Here is a 20105-nt window from a genome sequence, read left to right on the forward strand (position 1 = left end):
CCTGCCCTTGATGAATCTAAACTGAGGTGGGTCCAATGTTTGGAGGTTTTTGACCATTTGCTCTCACAACCTCCCTACCACTTTTTGCTGCACTGTTTCTGTATTAGAGTGGATAAATTGTAAAAAGATCTTTTTCTTTTTTCTTTATGTTGTCAGATTGTATTCTCCTGTTAGCAGTTTCTGCAGTTTATAATGACACCACTATTGGTTAGTGTAGGTTTCACATGTAGTAGAGCTTGCACTGTTGTTCACCATTCACATAATTTAATATAATTCTTGTAATTTATATAATTTGTGCTGCTCCTGCTGCCCATTATAGAAAGTACAGCTACTGTTAATACCATGCATGGGTAGTAACTCTGCAAAAATAGCCCAGTTATAGGGGTTGCTTTGCCACTGGAGCTATACCAAACCCCATTCTGCCAGTTCTGACTAGTTAATTGTATAGCTCACCTAGTCAAGCCTGATGTCAAAACCTGGGTATCTGCAGACCAGTGTAATACCCTGTCACAGGGATACTGGCACTTCAGGCACATTGATTTTTGCTCCTTTTACTTCACTGCTCAGCATTTGTATTTCATTTGACTGGGTCTGTCAGCCACAGTCTGTGAAACTTCTGTGTATTTAAGCAACCCTTCATAGTGTCATAGTGTATCGAGTAGGGATGACGTGGAATTTTTGTGTGTGCCTTGTGAAACTGGATCATGTTAGGGAATGGATCTTATACAAGAATCAGGGGATACTTGTCAAAGTGAGAAACTCCTCTTTTGATTGCTTGTCCTGGCCCTCTCCCTAGAAGGAAGACTTAGCTTCCTGTCAGCCTTCACACAGTCAATATGCTATATCAGTGCACAATATATTATTTGTCTCTGCTGTATCCCTACAGTCTCCTTCTCTGCTTGGAAAGGCAGACTTAAGACATTGCTTTTTCAAGGCTTGACCAGTTCACCAAAACTTAGGACTTTGTTTTTTTGTCCTGAATTATCAAACTAAAATTATGCAGCCTTCACTGTCAAGATAGTAGGTTGTCCTATGTAGCAGAAACATTATTTCTTTCATCTGTTTGTTTGCATAAGAATAGTCAATTTTCCTGTTGTGTAAGGACTCTGAAATCTGAGCTTTCTCAGTTTCACTGAGTTCCAGTTTCTTATAAAGCTTTCTGTACTTACTTGGCTGGGCTGTTTTCTGAATTGTCCAGCCTTTTGACTTGCTGCACATAGTTTAGGTAAATATTGTTTTCTGCAAAGAGTTACTCATTGCAGTTATAAATATCCATGTGTATGGTTTTAAAATGTATAAAGTATGTGGGGGGGGGTTAACCCCCCCAACTGTATATACTAACTCCAGGATTGCACTGCAGTGGAGAAAAGGGCATATACCTTTTACTTTAATGTGTCAGTGTTAAGAGTTTCAGTCAAATGAGTTTTCAGTATTTTGAACTTTCAATGTTTTGGTCTCAGTCCAATGAATTTCAGTCAAATGAAATTTAGGTCATATGAAGCAGACCCATATATATATATATATATATATCAGATCGGACTTTTACAAGTTCGTACCATACGTTCGATCGACTGATGGGGACATTATATATATATATATATATATATATATATATATATGTCCCCATCAGTCGATCGAACGTATGGTACGAACTTGTAAAAGTCCGATCTGACTGAATGGAGATCTCCATACAGAGCAGAAAGGGAAGATCTCCCATTTCCACAATGTAGTGCAATCTCGGAGTTGGTATATTTAAGTAAGGGGGTGTGGGGGGTGCAGGGGGGGTGTAGCCCCCCTGCTATAGACGGTTAGTTTTGTGTTTTTTTTTTTTTTTTTTTTTTTTTTGTGGTTTTACATCAGTGTTCAAACGTTTACGAGTTCGAACATGTGGTCTTGGCCATATGTAGTTCGAACTTCTAAAAGTTCGATCGACTGAAGTAGATCCATATATATATATGTACGTGTTTATATATGTATTATATATGTAGTATATATGTATATCTATCTATATATATATATATATATATATATATATATATATATATATATATATATATATAAAAACACGCACACACATTTATACAGATAATGTCTTTTATGTGCATGTTTGGGTTTGTTTGATGCATTATACTTATGTTTCACAGGAAACAATGTAAAATACATTACTTTGACCTTTATTTATTTATTCATTCACTTTATCACAATAAGACATCTGTGATGTGCACAGTCGGTAAAATGAATATAATTGCTTGCCATGTGTATATGTGTGCCTCAGAGAGGGCTCATGGTAGAGGCATTGAGTTGCACTGTGTGTGTGTGTGTGTGTGTGTGTGTGTGTGTGTGTGTGTGTGTGTGTGTGCGCATGCACCACAGAAATAAACTAAAATACATTACTGTGTCCATTATTTATTCATTCTTGTAATCCCGATCAGACATCTGAGGTGCATACATTCAGTAAAATGGCTGTAGTTAGTGGGCATGTGTGAGGGAAGGTTACACTGGATACACTGCATGTCTGACAAGAATGAATGAACGAATGAAAAACATTACTATGGCCATCTTTTATGCATTTATTCTTTCATTCATTTTGTCACAACCAGATGTCCGATTTGAGCACTCAGTAAAGTAGCTGTATTTAGTGAGCATATGTGTGCTTGTTTGTGTCCCAAGGAATGTTGCAGTAGGTTGCACTGTGTGTTCATTTTTCAGTCAATATATTGAAACCTGGTTTACTTTTCATTGTGAATGTTGCAGTAAATTCCTTATGTGTGTAATTCCAGTGATGATGGTCTGTATTTGGGGTTGGATATGTTGTAAATGTCCCATGTCTTTTTCTCCATGCACTGTTGCATTTCCCTGTATGCATGTGCATTGTATTAATGCTAGTCTTGATGACTAAATGGGTATACAGAAATTTAAATCAGGGTTATTATGTACAGCCCTGCTCAGTTTGGGAGGTGAGCACTATTAGTACATGGGAGGTGAGCACTATTAAGTACTTGAAAAAGGGTCTGCTTAAAGGTGCACATGGATGAGCATATTTTGGTCCCGCCCAGAATGTTCCTGTAGGCATTAATACAGTGCCACATTTAGGAGCAAGTCCATTAATTATAAACCCAGCACTGTAAAATATACAATAAGAGGAAGAAATGTGTAAGCAAACTTGAACACACCATCAGAGAAGAACTCAAAAAGATCAATGAAGGACTTTGAAACAGAATCAAATCCTCCAAGAACAAACACAGATTCAAAACTGCCACCCATGCCAAGTATAACCACAAAGTCTTCAGCTGTAACAGGAGCTGTAGAAGTCATACACCGCATTGCTCTGGAAGTCATACACAGCATTGCTCTGAGTTAATATACCACATACTCATCCCCTGAGGACGTTGGTAACATGTTGGCGGACAAATTCTGTGCAGACTACTCCCCTATCTTCCCCGTAATTATCCAGAGCACATTAACATGCCTACTCCTCCAACCTTCCATGGTCACTTTTGAGCAAGTCTGTAGTGCTCTTTCCAAAGCTAAAAATGCTAGCTCCATTTGCCTATATAATGTGCCAGGCTGTCTTCTTGTTAGCCCAAACACTGACTGTCAGAATAAGTATTAGTTCTTTGCAATTTCAACTTCTGCACTGGATTTATTCCAGAGATATGGTGAACTGATATAGGTGTCTCACTGTACAAAGGGAGATCGTCTGCTGATTCACAAACTAATCACCTTGGAAATACACTTTCCTTCCACCCCTCACCCCCCCCCCCCCTCCGTAAAGGTAACCGCCACGAAAAACTTCCCCAAAGCTAACTTTGGGCTCCTCAAAACAGAGGTGGCTAACTTCACGGCACCCATGCGAATGGAGAATAGTTGCATGACTGCTGAGTCATACACCAATGCACTGTATGAACACGTACACAAATGCATGAATCTTGCCATACCCAATCGGACCAAGATGCTCTCCTCCAAAAAAAGGAAGCCAATCTGGTGGTCCCCTGCCGTACATAAAACTGATGTGTAATAAGGTGAAGTCTCAAGACTGGAAAAACTCCCTTGTCAGCCTCAACAAAAAGTTGAGATCCCACATCAAATTCTCTAAAGCTAGCTATAAAAACAGAATTGTAACAGATAGTAAAGACAACCACAAGGCCTTCTATAGTTATGTAAAGACTTTCTATGGCAATACCCAGATTTGCTCTGAGCTATTGCACAATGATACCTCCTGTGCCGAGCCAACAGATATTGCCAATATACTGTCTGACAGATTCAGTGCCAACTTTACCATTCTCCCGACCAAGGGACCAATCACAATACCAGTAGAGTGCCAGGCACCAGTATAACTGCTGCACAGGTTAAAACAGCACTGTCCAAGGCCAAGAATACAGCTTCTATGGGATCTGACGATATCCCTGGCTGTGTTCTACATGAACTACAGAATGAAATGGCACCTCACCTGTGTGCCCTGTTCAGTCACAGCCTCACTTCAGGCTTTGTCCCTACTGAATGGTGCACTGCTACAGTCATACCTCTCCACAAAGGAGGAGCGACTACAGACCCTGGGAACTATTGCCCCATTAGCCTGACGAGTCTGATATGCTAAGCTATGGAACACATCATCATGGACCTAATAAACAAGGATATAGGGAATCTCCAAATTCTGGATCCCATCCCAAACAGTTTGGTTTTGTGAAGGGTAGCTCATGCCTGCTCAACCTGGTCGACTTCTTTGAGTCATTCACCAGAGCTGTGGATGAAGGCAAGGTGGTTCATACAGCCTACCTTGATCTGGCCAAGGCCTTTGATAGCATTCCCCACCCAGGAATCATAGAAAAATTCACTATCTAGGCATCAACCCCTATATCACTAGGGGGGGTTGCAAACTGGCTCACAGATAGAACCCACAGTGTGAGAGTAGCTGACTCCAAGTCAGACTGCCAACCAGTCATGAGTGGAGTCCCATAGGGTTCGGTTCTAGGTCCTTTCCTGTTTGGTATCTACTTCTCTGAAGTCCAGGCCAACACAATGCGATCTGGCTGACAAAGTTTGCAGACGATTGTAAGTCGGGAACTATTATTAACTCCCCAAGTGATGTTGACAACCTACAGAAAGGCTTCACTGAGACCAATGACTGGTGTCAGAACCATGGCCTTAAGCTCATTGCCAAAAAATGTCGTCATTCCCTTTGGGAAAAACTCAGTACCCATGAATTACCACATCAATGGTAGTCCACTGAATACCGAAGATCTGGGAACACAAGTTGATAACAATCTCTCCTTTGACATTCACATTGCCACTGTGGTCAGAAAATCCTTCTATGTGGCACATACCTCACTAAGAGTATCCTAGGCCTTAAACACATACCCTATATGGATAGATTAAAAAAAAACAAACAGCTATTCTCAGTTTCATATCGCCTACTTAGAGGCAATCACTACTTGACCTACAAAGCCATGTCAGACCCAGTGCTGCTAGATATGCTACTTGTAAAGAAATCCCAATCTCTCCGTGCCACACACTCCAGAGACCTCAACCTCATTACCATAGTCAGTAGAACATGCTGGAGGGACATTTTCTTAACCCAGAGACTGTTCTTGCTCTGGAATAGAATTCCCTTACACATCAAGCAGAGCACCTCACTAGCCCTCTTCAACCGAAATCTTGACGAGTGGTTGGGAAATAGAAAATTCACCCCGGGGATCACTTCAGTGGCCTTGCTTGACAGGGGCACTGGGAACTATTGTCTGGTGGCACAATGCCAGGGAATCCTTTTGGCTAGGCTTAAATAGGCTTCAGGGCCATTGGCTTAGTACACACCTGTGGTGGTTAAGGCGGGTACATGATCCCCTTACCAAATGAATTGCAGAAAACATTTACATAGAGTGTAAATTACTATATCATAATATTAAAATAGTTTAACCAAGAAGATCTAATAGGTAGATCTCTCAAAATATTTATTGAAAGCATGTAAACTAATTAAATGGCTTCACTGTTCTTTGACAGATGGCCAAGGACTAAGCCAGTCAGTAATCAACAGTTATGTTACTGTCATAAAGTTTCTTATTTACAGTGATTTTGTAATACCATCTAGTGTTCTTACCAATCATCATACCATACTATAGATTTTGAGTAACCTTGCTGACTGCTAGTGCATTTCTTTGCCAAAATAGATGTAGTTCTTTTCTGTGTTGCCATTGATTCTATGGTTATAACAGCTCTCTTAAGTAAGACTTTGCGTATTTGACTGATGTATTGTGCTGTTCATATTTAACCAGCCCAATAAAATTGTTTGAAAAGATTTATGCAGTCATTGCTACAAAATATGTTAAAACATGAAAGGTGGCCAGCATGTTTGGGCTCTGCAAACCTACCCACCTACAAACAAGCATGTATTGTATGAAATTTTGCATTGTGCACATTTATTGACAGTTCATGGTGATTTGTAAGAAATGTTTTATACTTCATATTTCAGATCAGCTTTACTATGTTTCGTCACAACAGAAGCACTGCATGTGACACAGAGTGATATTCTTAGCATAACGGTTAAAAACCTGGTGAACAAGGTTTGAAAGCATAATCTGTTAATCACAGTGCCAGTCTTGGGAGAGAAATGGAAACTCTGAGCAAGTGATAACTCTGCATTACTTGGGGAGATGAGAAGGGGGAACAGTGTTCCTATTTTTTGGAACCCTTGCCAGATAGCACATTCTAAATGGGAAGGTGGAGGATAGCTAACTAATTACCATACATTCATCTCTGTGATAGTCTGAGCATTAGCCTAAAACAAGGCTCCATGCTACTTCCTTGCAGTAGTTTTAATACTCTGGTGTAAGTATGTTAAGCAGTGTTGGAATGAACAGCTACTGTTCTGAATGAAAGCTTGTTCAAACCAACAGTAATTTACTTTAAAACTGTTACAGAGGATTTAATCTCCTACAGCGATCATGAATGGGCTATGCCCCCTGCAGTTTATCAGCTACCTTTGAAATCACAGTCACATCAGAGAGAAGATCTTACTCCATTGGAACAGCCAACCTCACTTGCCTAAGTATGCAAAATTGGGTTTCTTGCACCTAATTTTCACTCAGCTGTCTAACTATACAAATATAATTTTTAATGTACATTTGGCCCCAACTCCTCTGACCATCATACTACCGTCTCCCAGTGGACTGTTTGGTTCCCACTGCTTCCAGTATTGTTACTTATTCATTTTTCTGTGCCCACTTCATCCTTTTCAGGGTAACAGGGAGCTGGAGACTGTCTTGGTTTGCACCAAGTGGGTGTTAAGTGGAGAACTAGTTTTGGAAGGGATGCTAGTTCATCACAAAACATGTGGATATATGCACACACACACACACACACACACACACACACACACACACACACACACACACACACACACACACACACACACACACACACACACACCAGATCCATCCATGGACAATGTGTAATCTAACCAGTTCACCTGTAGCATATTGGACAAAACTAGACGACCTTGCATAACCCCTTGCAAAGCCTACAGTGGTAACATAGAGGAATAAATCCCTGACTATGGCCTATGTGACCTGAGTTTAGTTAAAAGTTTGGGAACTTAATACAGGCAGAGAAAATGGGCATGTCAATCCTGTAGTGGGAATGTCCTGCTTGCTCGCATAACTGCTCTGCTGATACAGCCCCCAATTGAGAGAGGGAGCCAGTTCATGATGGATGTGGGTGTGGCCATCCAAACCAGTGACTGTAGCCCCGCTAATCACATGAAGTGGACCACCAATGTACAGACAAAAGGACATCGGTATATCTTGTGGAGAAGCAAGTGCTCACATCACCACAAGAGGGGAAGGGTTATGTCATCCACTGTAAAACTACTATCATAGCTGGAATGCCTGCAAAGGGCACAAGCAACCCCAGTGTGTGTTTGTGTAATGCCCCCTGTTTCTCTTGTAGCAGTGAATCTGAGAACTTTACACCACCAGGGACTGATTGAGCTTTTCAGTATGAGGAAGTTTGATGGCTGGCAGGGGGAAAATGGTAAAAAAAAATGTGGAAACAGGGACGTCATGCATATTCCACAAAGAAGGGTCTCCAGTTAAGTGCCAAGCCAGAGAACCAAGGAGCCGTGTAGAAAACTGCACACAATTATGGTGATTTTTATCACTGCACACCATCCATTCCTTTGTTATTATTCCTCGTGCCAACCCTGGTTCATTGCCTCTCACACTGTGACCTGCTACCACAGTCTCTGGTTTTACACCGATTTGCTGTGTATGTATATTTTACGCTTCCAACATCATCCTACTGAAGGTTTTGTGTGAACATATTAGTATATAACTTGCTGTTTTGAACATTAAGTAGTTATTACAAGACTTTTTTGCCATTTTTTTTAATTTATTATAGAACATTTAAGAATGCTATATTTGTTTTGTAAGCATTTATTCCAAAAAATGAAAATATTTATTCCAGAAAGCTTGGCAATGTATTCTGAACTGTGAGAAATGCGTTCTGTCTTACTAACATATTTCAGTGATATTAAGTTAAAAGGAGGGAGTGAGAGAAAAGGACCTGATAGGAGGATGTGTGAATAATAATCAGCTGCTACACAAATTATGTATTGTCAGTCATTTTAAATTTACATAAGTCACTTATATGCAAAGTGACTGAAAACAAAAACGATGGATGTGGAGGGCTACAGTACTGGATCTTAAGCTGAATGTGCACTGTAACATTTAATGTACTTTAATCTTGTTTTTGTGGCAGTATACTAATATGCATAACATTCTACTATTTGTCGGAATTTCACATAAAGCAAATTCTGTTTTTATTATAAGCACATGTTTAAGAAAGGGAACTGTTTATAAGAACCAAGGCATTGTGATGATCTGCTGTTCTGTAGAGTGAGAGAGGTGCATTCCATTGTACTTTTACCAGTCATTATTAAATATAAATGAATACATCAACAGGTGAAATGGTTTAGCATTGTGAATATCATGAGGTACTTAAATGCAAAGTAACTGAGAAAGGTAGCTATGGAATATCATAGTGTTGGCACTAATATTACAGCCACACTGCAACATTTATTTTGCTTTATTCTGGTTTCTTTGACAGTGAACTAGTCTATACTGCCTTGTTGTTCACTTCACGTGCACATTTAATAACTCGTTTAATTGTGTGAATGGCCAACAATTGTTTAAGGCTGAACTGTTCAGGTATTTTGTTCAGTGACTAACATTTTTTGCATTCTGTGGATATGGATTTTGTCCACACTAAAAGAAACTGTAATTAAAAAAAAAAAAGTTACAGCACAGAAAAACAAATATGTCAGAGCCATCCATAAACTATATTGTATTTTACTTTCACAATTTAAGTAGTGTTTTGGGTCAGAGAATATTTTTTTTAGCAGTAGTGTAGCATACAAGTGCTCTATATAGATACCAGCTTTACAGATTTATTTCATTGTACTGTTCAGTCACTGTTAAAGATAAGTAAATCAACTACGAATACAGTTTAATGCTGTGGAATATCATGAGGAACTTGGGTGTAAAGCGGCTAAAAGAAGTAGATGTAGGATTCCACAATGTTAAAGCTGATTTTGGTGGTACACCACAGCTGTCATTGCAGTACACTTTTCACTTTGAAAACTACTATGGTAAGAAAAATTAAACTAAACTAAATGTTGTTAAAAAAGCAATGTCAGCAACATTTTCAATGTCAAGCCGTACTCAAAGAACGCAAGTAAGCATTGCGGTCAGATTCTGTAATGCTTTTTCAGTTTTTACACATTTTTATTTCACTTGATACTTTAATGCAGCTAAATCAGACTTTGCACTTGTGAAACTTCATCAGTAAAGTGAAACTGAAAACTATAGCAGTACATTATCAGCACGACAGCTTTATTGCTGTGCATTAGCATACACAATGATGGCTTGCTTTGACTATGGTAATACAAAGTGTTAGACCTATCATTAATTACTGTACAACTATCTGCAAGTTGAACATTCACTGTTTTAGTACTGGTGGCTGAAACTTCTATTTATTGGTATTAGTATCTTAACAGAAAATGTGTTAAATTTGCACAAGTCTCACTCAGTCCATTCAACCAGTGTGTTATCCTTGTACTAATCTTCAAGGTCATGCCATACTTTGAGGAAAAAGGGTACCTAGAAGGAGAAGGTAAAACTGGAAGCACAGCCTCCCTCTATCATTTCACAGCTAACTTTCAGTACATTTCTGACGTTTACAGTACATATCCACAGCCTTCACCTACAAAGCACCAGGCTGTAATAGTTCATTCTGAGGTTGGTACTGCCCATCTCTTCTTAACATGGGTTGAGCGAATGTGAGTGACCATTTTTATATCTCATTATGTGTTTATATTGTATCAGTTGCTGACTAACACAAATGTGAGAAGAGGGCTTTTCCCACTTTTGATTCACTCTGAGTTCCCCACACCCACAAACATATATGGCTCATGTGTAGACTGACAGACAATAAATCATTTTGTTTGGTTTTGGCCAGGCAAGTATTGCTTTGTTTTATTTTGACTGAAAATAGTTTTCACTTAATCAGCATGCATTCTCTTTCTCTCTCTCTGTCTGTAGTAATTTTTCTGAAACTAGTTGTTTCATCTCGCTGTCACTATTTGTTGCCTTCTCCCACATTCCCTTTATGGTTGCATGTTGCACCTGCATTTTTCCAGGTATCACTTTACACTGTAAATGTGTTCCCAATTATGCAGTTCCTTAATATTTGTTGCTTATTTGTTGAAAATGTATTTGCAGCTTTGAGGGGGATAGTCTTTATAGTTTTGTATTGTTTGCTACCTACCTTTGAATCACTGTGGCAAACAAATATATTTTGTGGTCACGATTTATGATTGGAAAGCATGCTTTGTAGTTAGTATTCTGGACCAGATATTTTTACACACATATGGTGATGCTGTTATATTAGTATGTGATACATAACCAGGTAAGTGTATTTAGCACATAACATTTTTATTCTGAACACATTTGGTGAATCCATAGTACTAGTTAATGTATTTGTAGTACCCAGTTAAGAGTATTCAACTCAAGTGCTCTGTTTTAAGAGCATTGTGGGCTAAAAGGGACTATTGGTAATGATATATGGATGGTAATTTGTAAAAATCAGAAACATGTACTTGATTAGTGGCCAATATTCCTACGAGGCTGCAGCTTATAAGAAACAAATGTATCTAGCTGTCGTATGGAAATGACTTGAGTATGCCAGCTTGAAATGATAAAACATGAGCTTCTACTAGTATACTAAAAGTTTTCCCTTGCCTGTTTGTTTTTGCTGTATGTTTACACTGTCTGAACATGTTTTGTTTGTCTGCTTTGTATACCTGTAGAATGACATTTGAAGTGTCTCTCTCCATCACTGCTAACTTAAAGGTTTTGTTTGTAAATGCTGTCTTCCAAAAATAATCCGTTTCAACAGTTTTGTTGCTGTCTGTTATGTGTGCTTTCTAACTATTTTTACTCACATTGAAACTGCTACAAAATGTGTTTTTTCTGTATGTCCGAGAGCTGAATATGAAACCAGAAAAATATTCAGCCTCATGTTGCTTTTTTTCTAGTAACCATAACAATGCTATGTGCATATTTATTTTTGTTTATAGTAACCAACTAGCCAATTTTCTTCCCTCTTTCTAACCTTGTCACTTCCAGCAGGACTTTTGGCAGGTATGGGATGCGTGAGCATGCATAATATCCTGGTTTGTGCTTGAAGCTCGTGGCAGAAATTCTTTTATTAAAGGGACAGTGCATAATTACCAGTATACTTATGGCAGCATTAAATGCCCATTCGCTAGTTTTATTTTTCAGTACTGCCTTCATGAATGTGCAAGCATATTTTAATTAAATGACTTGCATTGTTGAACATCCTTTGCTGTCATTACTGGTCAACAGCTGAATAATTAACAAGCTGCTAGTAGGACTGCAAATTCTTTACTGATTCTGTATCAGTAAATGAATTAAAGCAGTAATAGTGCATGTACAGAAGAGGATTATATTTATTTCACTGAAAGTTACCTTGATGCAGCCATTTGTAGTAACAATCAAAATGCCCATACAGAGCATGAAGCATTGTTTAGTGTATTCTATAGTACCAGTGGCACTATGGAACAGAGTTGTACATCCCTGGAGTAGCTTGTTAATTATTCACACACTCATGAATAATGGATGAGCTGATTGCATGATTATTTGCATGAGCAGCAGCAGACTGGTTTTATCTTACTGTATGTTGGAGCATTCAGAGACCTCTGATTTTTGTTGAAATAATCCGAATGGATCCGCAACTTCAGTTCTGTTACAAAATGTTTTTGCAGAATAGAAAGACTGCACCTGCTCTAGAAAGACCAGCATTACCAACCTTTAGCTTATCCATTTGAATTTGAGCTATATCATGTGGTGGGATCTATTGTTAACTTGTAGTTCTGCTTAGTTGAAAACTTCTGCTTGGGTGGCTAGCTTTTGAAGGAAAGGCTTAAAACAACATATAACTTATGAAGTTTAAAATGATATTTGTTTCTCTTACTTTTACCTAGTCTTTATACTGCAAACTGAGTTATTGTTGTCTTAATCCTTTGCCCTCAAAAAGATAGAAAATGTGTGTCCTCTGATAAGCTTGAGACTTCTGCAGTCAGTGTGAGCTGAAAAGTGTTTTGCTTTTAGGAGGCTTAGCTGATGGTCTGTCACTAGCGTGCAAGACCAGGCCTCTTCATTTATTCGTTCTTAAAAAGTTAGTAGAAAATTGTAAGACTATGTACTTAATGTTTGCTTACGTCAAGTAGCTTATACAGAAACAAAATTCTCATGTTCTTCATTTTAAAAATGGAGTAATTTTGAAATGGTGTGTTACAGAAGTATGCTTTTAAGTCACTTTCAATGGAATTAATTTTTGTTTGGAAAATTTTACCTCAATTTTTTGGGTGTGTGTTGTGTGTGTTTCTTAAAAGAAGATGTTAATAAAAGTGAAGTCAAGTAAAATGCTGCATTGTTCACTAGTATTATTGCCGAAAAAACATTTATATGCTTTCCAAAATTTTTATTAATTTTTTTCCCCTAAGACTCATGAAGCTTGCATTTAAGGGCTCTTGATCTGACTTCCATCAGCCAATGTTTCCAGATGCTTTTATTATTAAATGCATTTTGTTACGGTTTACCATAGGAGGTAGTTGTTATCTGTAATATTTACCATTGTGGACTAAACTGAGGAGGTTGCCCACCAGACATTGAGTAATATATCAGCAAGCACCAAAATCATTCAAAAAATGCTAATATTAAAATATACAGATGTGAGTGATATAAAAAATGTGAAGAAGCTGTAAATGTTTGGGTTGATGTACTTGTAGTTCAGTCTGAATGACAAGTCAGTAGACACTAGTGCTCATGAACCTTCATAAGTGTCATCCATTGTAGCACATTGATAGATGTGATGATAGCTGACAATATAATATAGCACAGTATGGATTAACAACTGAATTTTACAGTGAATAGGTAGTGTTATATTTTGATGCAGTAGTTCATTACGTGGAAATTACCACCTAAAGGATATTGTTAAAACAATAAGTATTAAACATGATCTTTCCATTTGTTTCTCTATGCTGTTTGATCCCAAACCTGCCAAACATCGAGTCATTTTCCATGCCAATCTTCAGCCCATTAGTTCCCCTGTATTGAGTATCCCAACACAAGGATAGGAGACCTCCAGAGGGGTCATTTGCTAGGAACTTAAGGGGGAGGGTTGTACCTTTTTTGGCATCCTGACTGTGTGGGCATAAATGTATAAGCCCAAACATGTCCCCTGGTCAGAGATGTGCAACCTACCTCACTGTATTGGCTACAGTGCGAGTATATCTTCTTATGTATTTTAAGTGAAGGCTTCCAGCTTTGCTGCTTGGTGGCTGACTTCCTGCCCCAGGGCCATCTTTTATATCATCACCCCTCCTCTGAGGAAGTGTGGTATTGAATGTCCCCATTCTACTCCGGTATGAGTAAATGCATCTTTTCTAATCTAGCTCGGTAAGGCACCCATATCACCTGGGTGGTAATCAGGACTTTATTTGGTGCCATGCTGCTGGCTGAGCTTTTCAATTTTTATTATCATCTACTTATTCAAAACTCTGAGGCAGATAGTTAGCTCTCTGTTTGTTATGTATGTTTTCTTTGTGCTTGTCTTATAATTATGGGCATAGACACTCATCTGAGTTATGTGCATAGACACTCATCTGAGACAGCTGTCATGGAGAATCACCCGTAAAATGTTGCTTTGTTTTTGTTCTCATAATTGCTTCAGTTCATGTTGTTGGTTTAGTAGTTAAGGAGGGCAGTCCAAAGTGTTTTTAAAATTAACATAAAAGTGAAATGTGCAGTTGACATTTTTTTCCACACAACTAGAGGAAGTAAATGCATTTTTTTATAGTTTTGCTACTTACTACTGAAAAGAACCTGGATTTGTTGACTTAATTCCCATAATCTTTGGTTCTCCTGAAGCTCTCTGTGGTGGGAATTCCGGAACATTGCCTGTATTGTGTACCACATGTGTCTCTAAAGTATATTCCACTATCAGAAATAGGTGTGATTCAGTTACATAAGTAAACCTCCTGACCTAATGTTGTGAATAGGTTCATAGGTTTAGTGCACAAGCTCTAGGCCTACTTGCCAAGGTAATCATCAAGTTCCTTCTGAAGATGCACACTGATTGGTGACTTTAATTCAGGGAAAAAAAATAAGGGATTATTTCATAGACTTGTTTGATTTTGAGATATGGAATTGTCTCATTACATGGTATGGGTGACATTAATTTTTATTTATAGGGGCTGAGTAGCCTTTTTTCTTTAGGTCACCAGGAGGATATTTTAAGAAGGGTGTCCTATGTCAGTGTGGTATAGTATCTCCAGAACTAAAGATATGTATCTACAAAAGTGAAAGATTTTCTTTCAGGACTGTGTGTTTTGGAACTACAGAAGTATAATTCTCTTGAATGGTGGTGCAACTGCACAGCCACTAAGAATGCTTTCTTTAGAAGGAATCATGTTGAAAACTGGAAGCTTTGGAGAAGTTTGATTTATTTATCAGTGCTAGTGGATTACTTTAAAAGTTGAAGAGGTTCATTTTGCTACATTCTTACATTTTGCTGGGAACAGAGCCATAAAGTTGTTTGTTTCTCCTTTCCTAGAAACTAAAACTGACAAAATAGTATAATTTAAAGAAGAGATTAGTAATTATTTCCAGCTCAGAAGGAACCTACTTTTGTTAACAGTTTGTGATTTACAAGAGCACAAGGTGCTAAAGAGACTGTATATGCTTCTTACTGAGTTGAAGAAAAGAGCTAAGGACCATAACACGAGACTGATACAACTGCTAAACAGAATGAGATAATAAAATGTTCAGCTAAATAGAAGCAAATTTAAAATCTGTGATGAGATTAAAATTTATGGGTCATATTCTGATGTCAGAGTGACTGAGGTCTGAAAAAATCAGCAGTGTTATACCTACCAGGACTAGACAACATACAAGTATTACAGAGGTTTCAAGGAAATATGCAATCCCTTATAAAGTTGTTACCTAATATGCATGTGACAACTATATGTTTGAGAGTATGGCTAGAGCAAGATGTAACATGGAAATGGCACAGGGAACAGCAAGAGATTTTTGAAATGCTTAAGAAATTAGTTATAGATGTTCCAACATTAAATTACTGTGATGTGAATAAGCTAGCTATGTTGTAAATAGATGCCAGCCAGAATGATTTAGTAGCTGTTGTCTTTCAAAAGAACAGATTGGTTGTCTCTGCAAGTCAAGAACATTATATGTTCAGAAAAGGAATTGTTAGCAGTAATGTGAGGATGTGAGAAATTCTATGAAATGATGCAGAGTAGTTTAGGTTCAAACAAACCACAAACCCTTTCAAGGTGCACTTAAAAAGTCCTTGTATTCTGAGATTGCTGAGAATGTTTCTTAATTTACTGAAGTGTATTCTGAAAGTGAAATGCAGACCAAACAAGGAACTACATGTAGCAGATATGTTGAGTAAAGCTTATTCCCCAGAACTGCTTAAAGAGCTGAGAGAAGATGAACTAGATATTGTTTGAGTAATAACATAACTATAATGAGAGGAAAACAAGTACGAATTTCAGAAATACACCTGCAACCAACTTAGAAGTTCAACTTCTAAAAGATGATACAATGATAGGGATGGCCATAGTAAAATCAATTAATAAGGAAAAATGCAACCTTTTTAGAAAGAAATATGTCATTCCACTTTTTGATGTTGAAAATGGACTGAATAATACTCTCGGAAAGCCAAGTGGACAAGTGTGCAAGTCGCACTGAAATGGAAAGAATGTACAAGAGTTGTAATATTTTTACTAGGTATGTCTATGCAGACAGAACAAGCTATACAGAGCTTTGGGTCATCTGCAATGCATATCATAACAGCATCCCTAAAGAAATAATGGAAACATACCCAGTTCTAGGTCATCTGTGTTGAGATGTCTTTTCCCATGTGCCATAAACACAAAAGTAAATAGAATCTTCATATCAGCAAACTATACAACAAAATAAAAAAAAATGCTTCTAGCCATATACAAGTCTATGTCCATCCAGTACAAAAGGGATTTGTATCAGGTGAGTAAAACCCTTAAGAGCACCAGTAAGAGGTGTATGGTCTGTTAATAACTTAAGGATTTTCTTCGTGTTTCACTGTTGCAGTCATCACATTTGGGTTATCTGCCTGCAGGTAGCCCTCAGTTGGCCTGAATACCAGAGTCTTGGGATTTCTGTGTTGGATGCTGTTGCTTCTTGCATGACGTCAGATCTTCAGAGGTATAAAACATGCAGCCGACGCCATTACATCAGTCTTTCTTGCCGTGCAGTGCCCGAAGCAGAAGCAGTTTGCAAGTGCCGGTCGGCCGCCTCCTGAAATTTTCGTTTTTCAAGTTTCAGACCTGAAGTCTTCAAAAAGATAAGTATCCTGTTGGAGATCCTTTTTTCTTGCTCTAACCGATGTCATAAAAAAATAATAATTGTCTTGCCTGTGGAAAGCAAATACCTCACAGAGATTTTCATTCTTGCTGAGTCACCTGTTTAGACCCAGACCACGTCGTCCCTCGCTGTCGGTTTTGTGCCTTATTCAACACCCGAACTATTCATTGTCTGGCTATTTTTGTCACTAAATTCTATTGCTCTTGACCCCCGTATTCTGAAATGGCTTCTGTAAGCCATCTGACTGATCTTCTGAAAAGAATGTAAGGATAAAGACACGTGATACACCTCATAGGTCCGAAACTGCCAACGACACTAACATTAAGCTAGTCACCAGTCCGCCGGTACTCAGTGAGGTGCTTTCACAGCCTCTGATAGCCTTCTACAAATTTGCAGGCCTCCTCTACTAAGACCCATTCGGAGTCCAGTATGCCACGAGATGCTTCTTTGACTATGGAACCTGCGGATGTCTGTACCTTGGATGGGTCCAGAGCCGCTGTGCAGGCACCAGCTTCTGAGGGTGTATTCAGGCCTTTTGATTTTCTTATTAAACCAACGACTTAATTTCAAACCAAAAATACTGAATTTCTCAGGCCTAGAGTTCGCACTACACGTAGGAAACCGACCAAAGTGCATTCTCAGGCCCACATGCCACAAAACCAAATGCTTAGAATGGCTGAAGACCTTATTACTTTAATTAGTGGAAGTCAACCTTCCCCCTCAAAAAGACCAAGAACTGAATTTCCTTCTGATTCTTCAGATCAGGATTCTGATAACTTTGACCCTTCTGATTACCAGGACTTACCCTTATATACCTATGAAGATTCTGATGCAGAGGATTCCATTCCCTCTGCTTCCCCACCAAAAGATTTTTCTTTTGGTGAAACCTTGCATACCCTTAGAGAGCATTTCCTCTGGGAGAGCCGGGACTACTGTCAGTCCAAAAAGAGATTCAGGGAATTTTTAAACTTGCCTCAGCATAGGCCTCTAGCTATCCCTCCTGTTCTAGAAATTGTGGATGATGTCGTCTTGGAATCCAGCCTTACCCCTGATACTTTGCCACCAGCACCTAGAAAACCTGGCAGGTAGTACAGAGTACCTGACTCTCACAAATTTCTATATAAGAATCCTACTGCGGATCCAGAGACCATTTCCCAAAGACCTAAAGGCATTAAGGCTACTACAGCCAAGAACCCTACCCCTTCGGACAGGAATTCTAGGGCTTTAGACAGATGGGGAAAAAAGGTATACACTTCTGCTACTCTTGCCATCAGGGCTTTAAATTGCCAGTTTCATATGTTAAAGTATCAGCAACATATTATGGAATTAATTAAACAGAAAATGATGTTGATTCCTGATTGTGCTGAACATAAAGCTTTACAAGAGTTAATGCATTCTGCTAACCAAGATGGTAAACATACTTTGCAATGTGGTTTTGATGCATTAGAAGCATCTTGCAGGTCTGCTGTCACTGGGTCTGTCCTTAGAAGCCATGCTTGGCTTAAGGAACAAAGCTTTCCAGATCATGTCAAAGCAAAATTACTATATGCACCATTAAACCTAGAGCATCTTTTTGGCAATAAAGCAGAAGTCCTCAAAAGGATGGGGGAAAAAGCTAAATCTATGCAAACTGTTAAAGATTTCTTACGAGTACAGCCACCTAGATTCAGTAGGCATTGGTCTTCTAAAAACTGTTTTTTTTTCCAATCCCTCCCAGACCTTCTTAGTCCAAACCCAGGGGCAGCAGACCACTAAGACTACAGTCTCAGGGTGTGCACAGATCTAAGCAATGGGGTGCTCCCACCTCCAAAACAGGGAGTAGTAAGCCACCATCCTATGGAAAAATCTCACAATGACTTGTCTTTAACTCTTCCAAGCCTTGCCCAAGTACTTGCACCTTTAGGAGGAAAACTTGCCCTGCATGCCAAAAACTGGGAGTACATTACCCAGGACAGATCGGTCATAAACATCGTTTCCCAGGGATACAGAATCCATTTCCACTCACTCCCAACCCCAAGGGGATGGCCAGACCTCCCCCCAAACCAGTGGGCAGAGGCCCAAAAGTAAGTACTTTCTCTTCTCAGTATCAAGGCTATTCAACCTGTCCCAGCAGAACAAAGGGGACAAGGTTTTATTTTTCCAGACTGTTTCTGGTACTCAGAAAAGAAAACTCTTGGCGTCCTATCCTGGATCTGTCTATTCTCAGCACCTTTCTGGTGGTTCCAAAATTCACAGTGCTTACTCTCCAACAGCTGCTTCCTATGCCAGCCAAGGACTCTTGGCTAGCAACCCTAGACTTCAAAGAAGCTTATCTGCACATTCCCATAAGGGAATCTTGCTGGAAATGCCTACGTTTTGAGCAGGCTCTATGCACTTTCAGTTCTCTGCACTTCCCTTTGGCTTATCTACTGCTCCCAGGGTATTCACAAAATGCCTAGCTCCAGCCCTTGCATATTGCAGGCAGAGTAGGATTCAAATTTACCCATACTTGGACATTTGCCTGATTCAGGTGGACAGTCAGGAATTGCTACTACAGCACATGACATTTGTAAAGAGACTTCTAACTTCACTGGGGTACACCATCAACAAAAAGAAATCACACCTGGTACCCACCCAACAGATTGTATTCCTGGGAGCAAGTTTAAACACAACTTCCCAGATGGCATTCCTCACACCAGAAAAGCAAATCTATTTGACAAACTACTTCAATCTACTGGCCACCAAAACCCAGCTATCTGCAAGAAAAATACTGCAAGCCCTAGGGTTCATGGCCTCTTGCATTCTACTAATTCCATATGCAAGACTGCATATGAGGAAACATCAGTGGTACTTTAAAAGTCTCTGGTGTCAACATTCTCAGGACCTGGAAACAATGAATGTTCTTTGTGTTTCACTGTTGCAGTCATTACATTTGGGTAATCCTGCTGGCAGGTTGCCCTCAGCCGGCCTGAATTCCAAAGTCTTGGGTCCTGCATCGGCTGCTGTCGCCCCTTCCCTGACGTCAGGTCATCAGGGGTATAAAAGATGTGGCTGACGCCATTTTCTTTAGTCTTTCTTGCTGCGCGGTGCCCAAAGCAGAAGCAGTTCGCAAGTGCCGGTCGGCCGACT

General features: G+C 39.1%; 1 protein-coding gene across 6 annotated transcripts in view; it reads left to right on the forward strand.

Annotated features, from left to right (window-relative positions):
• Positions 1–20105, forward strand: part of MICU1 (mitochondrial calcium uptake 1) — a 1714640-nt gene that overhangs the window by 952017 nt on the left and 742518 nt on the right. For 3 of the 6 annotated variants that reach the window (XM_044055989.1, XM_044055988.1, XM_044055990.1), the window contains exons 6-7: positions 11679–11693; positions 15964–15966. The exons of 2 other annotated variants lie outside the window; for them this stretch is intronic. In XM_044055989.1, the coding sequence (XP_043911924.1) occupies positions 11679–11693; positions 15964–15966 (18 nt within the window). The remainder of the gene's footprint in view (positions 1–11678; positions 11694–15963; positions 15967–20105) is intronic. One more of the 6 variants, XM_044055992.1, reaches the window with a different exon arrangement.

This window comes from Protopterus annectens, chromosome 14.part0 (genome assembly GCF_019279795.1).
Source record: "Protopterus annectens isolate FY-2018-M chromosome 14.part0, PAN1.0, whole genome shotgun sequence".
NCBI lineage: Eukaryota > Metazoa > Chordata > Ceratodontiformes > Protopteridae > Protopterus > Protopterus annectens.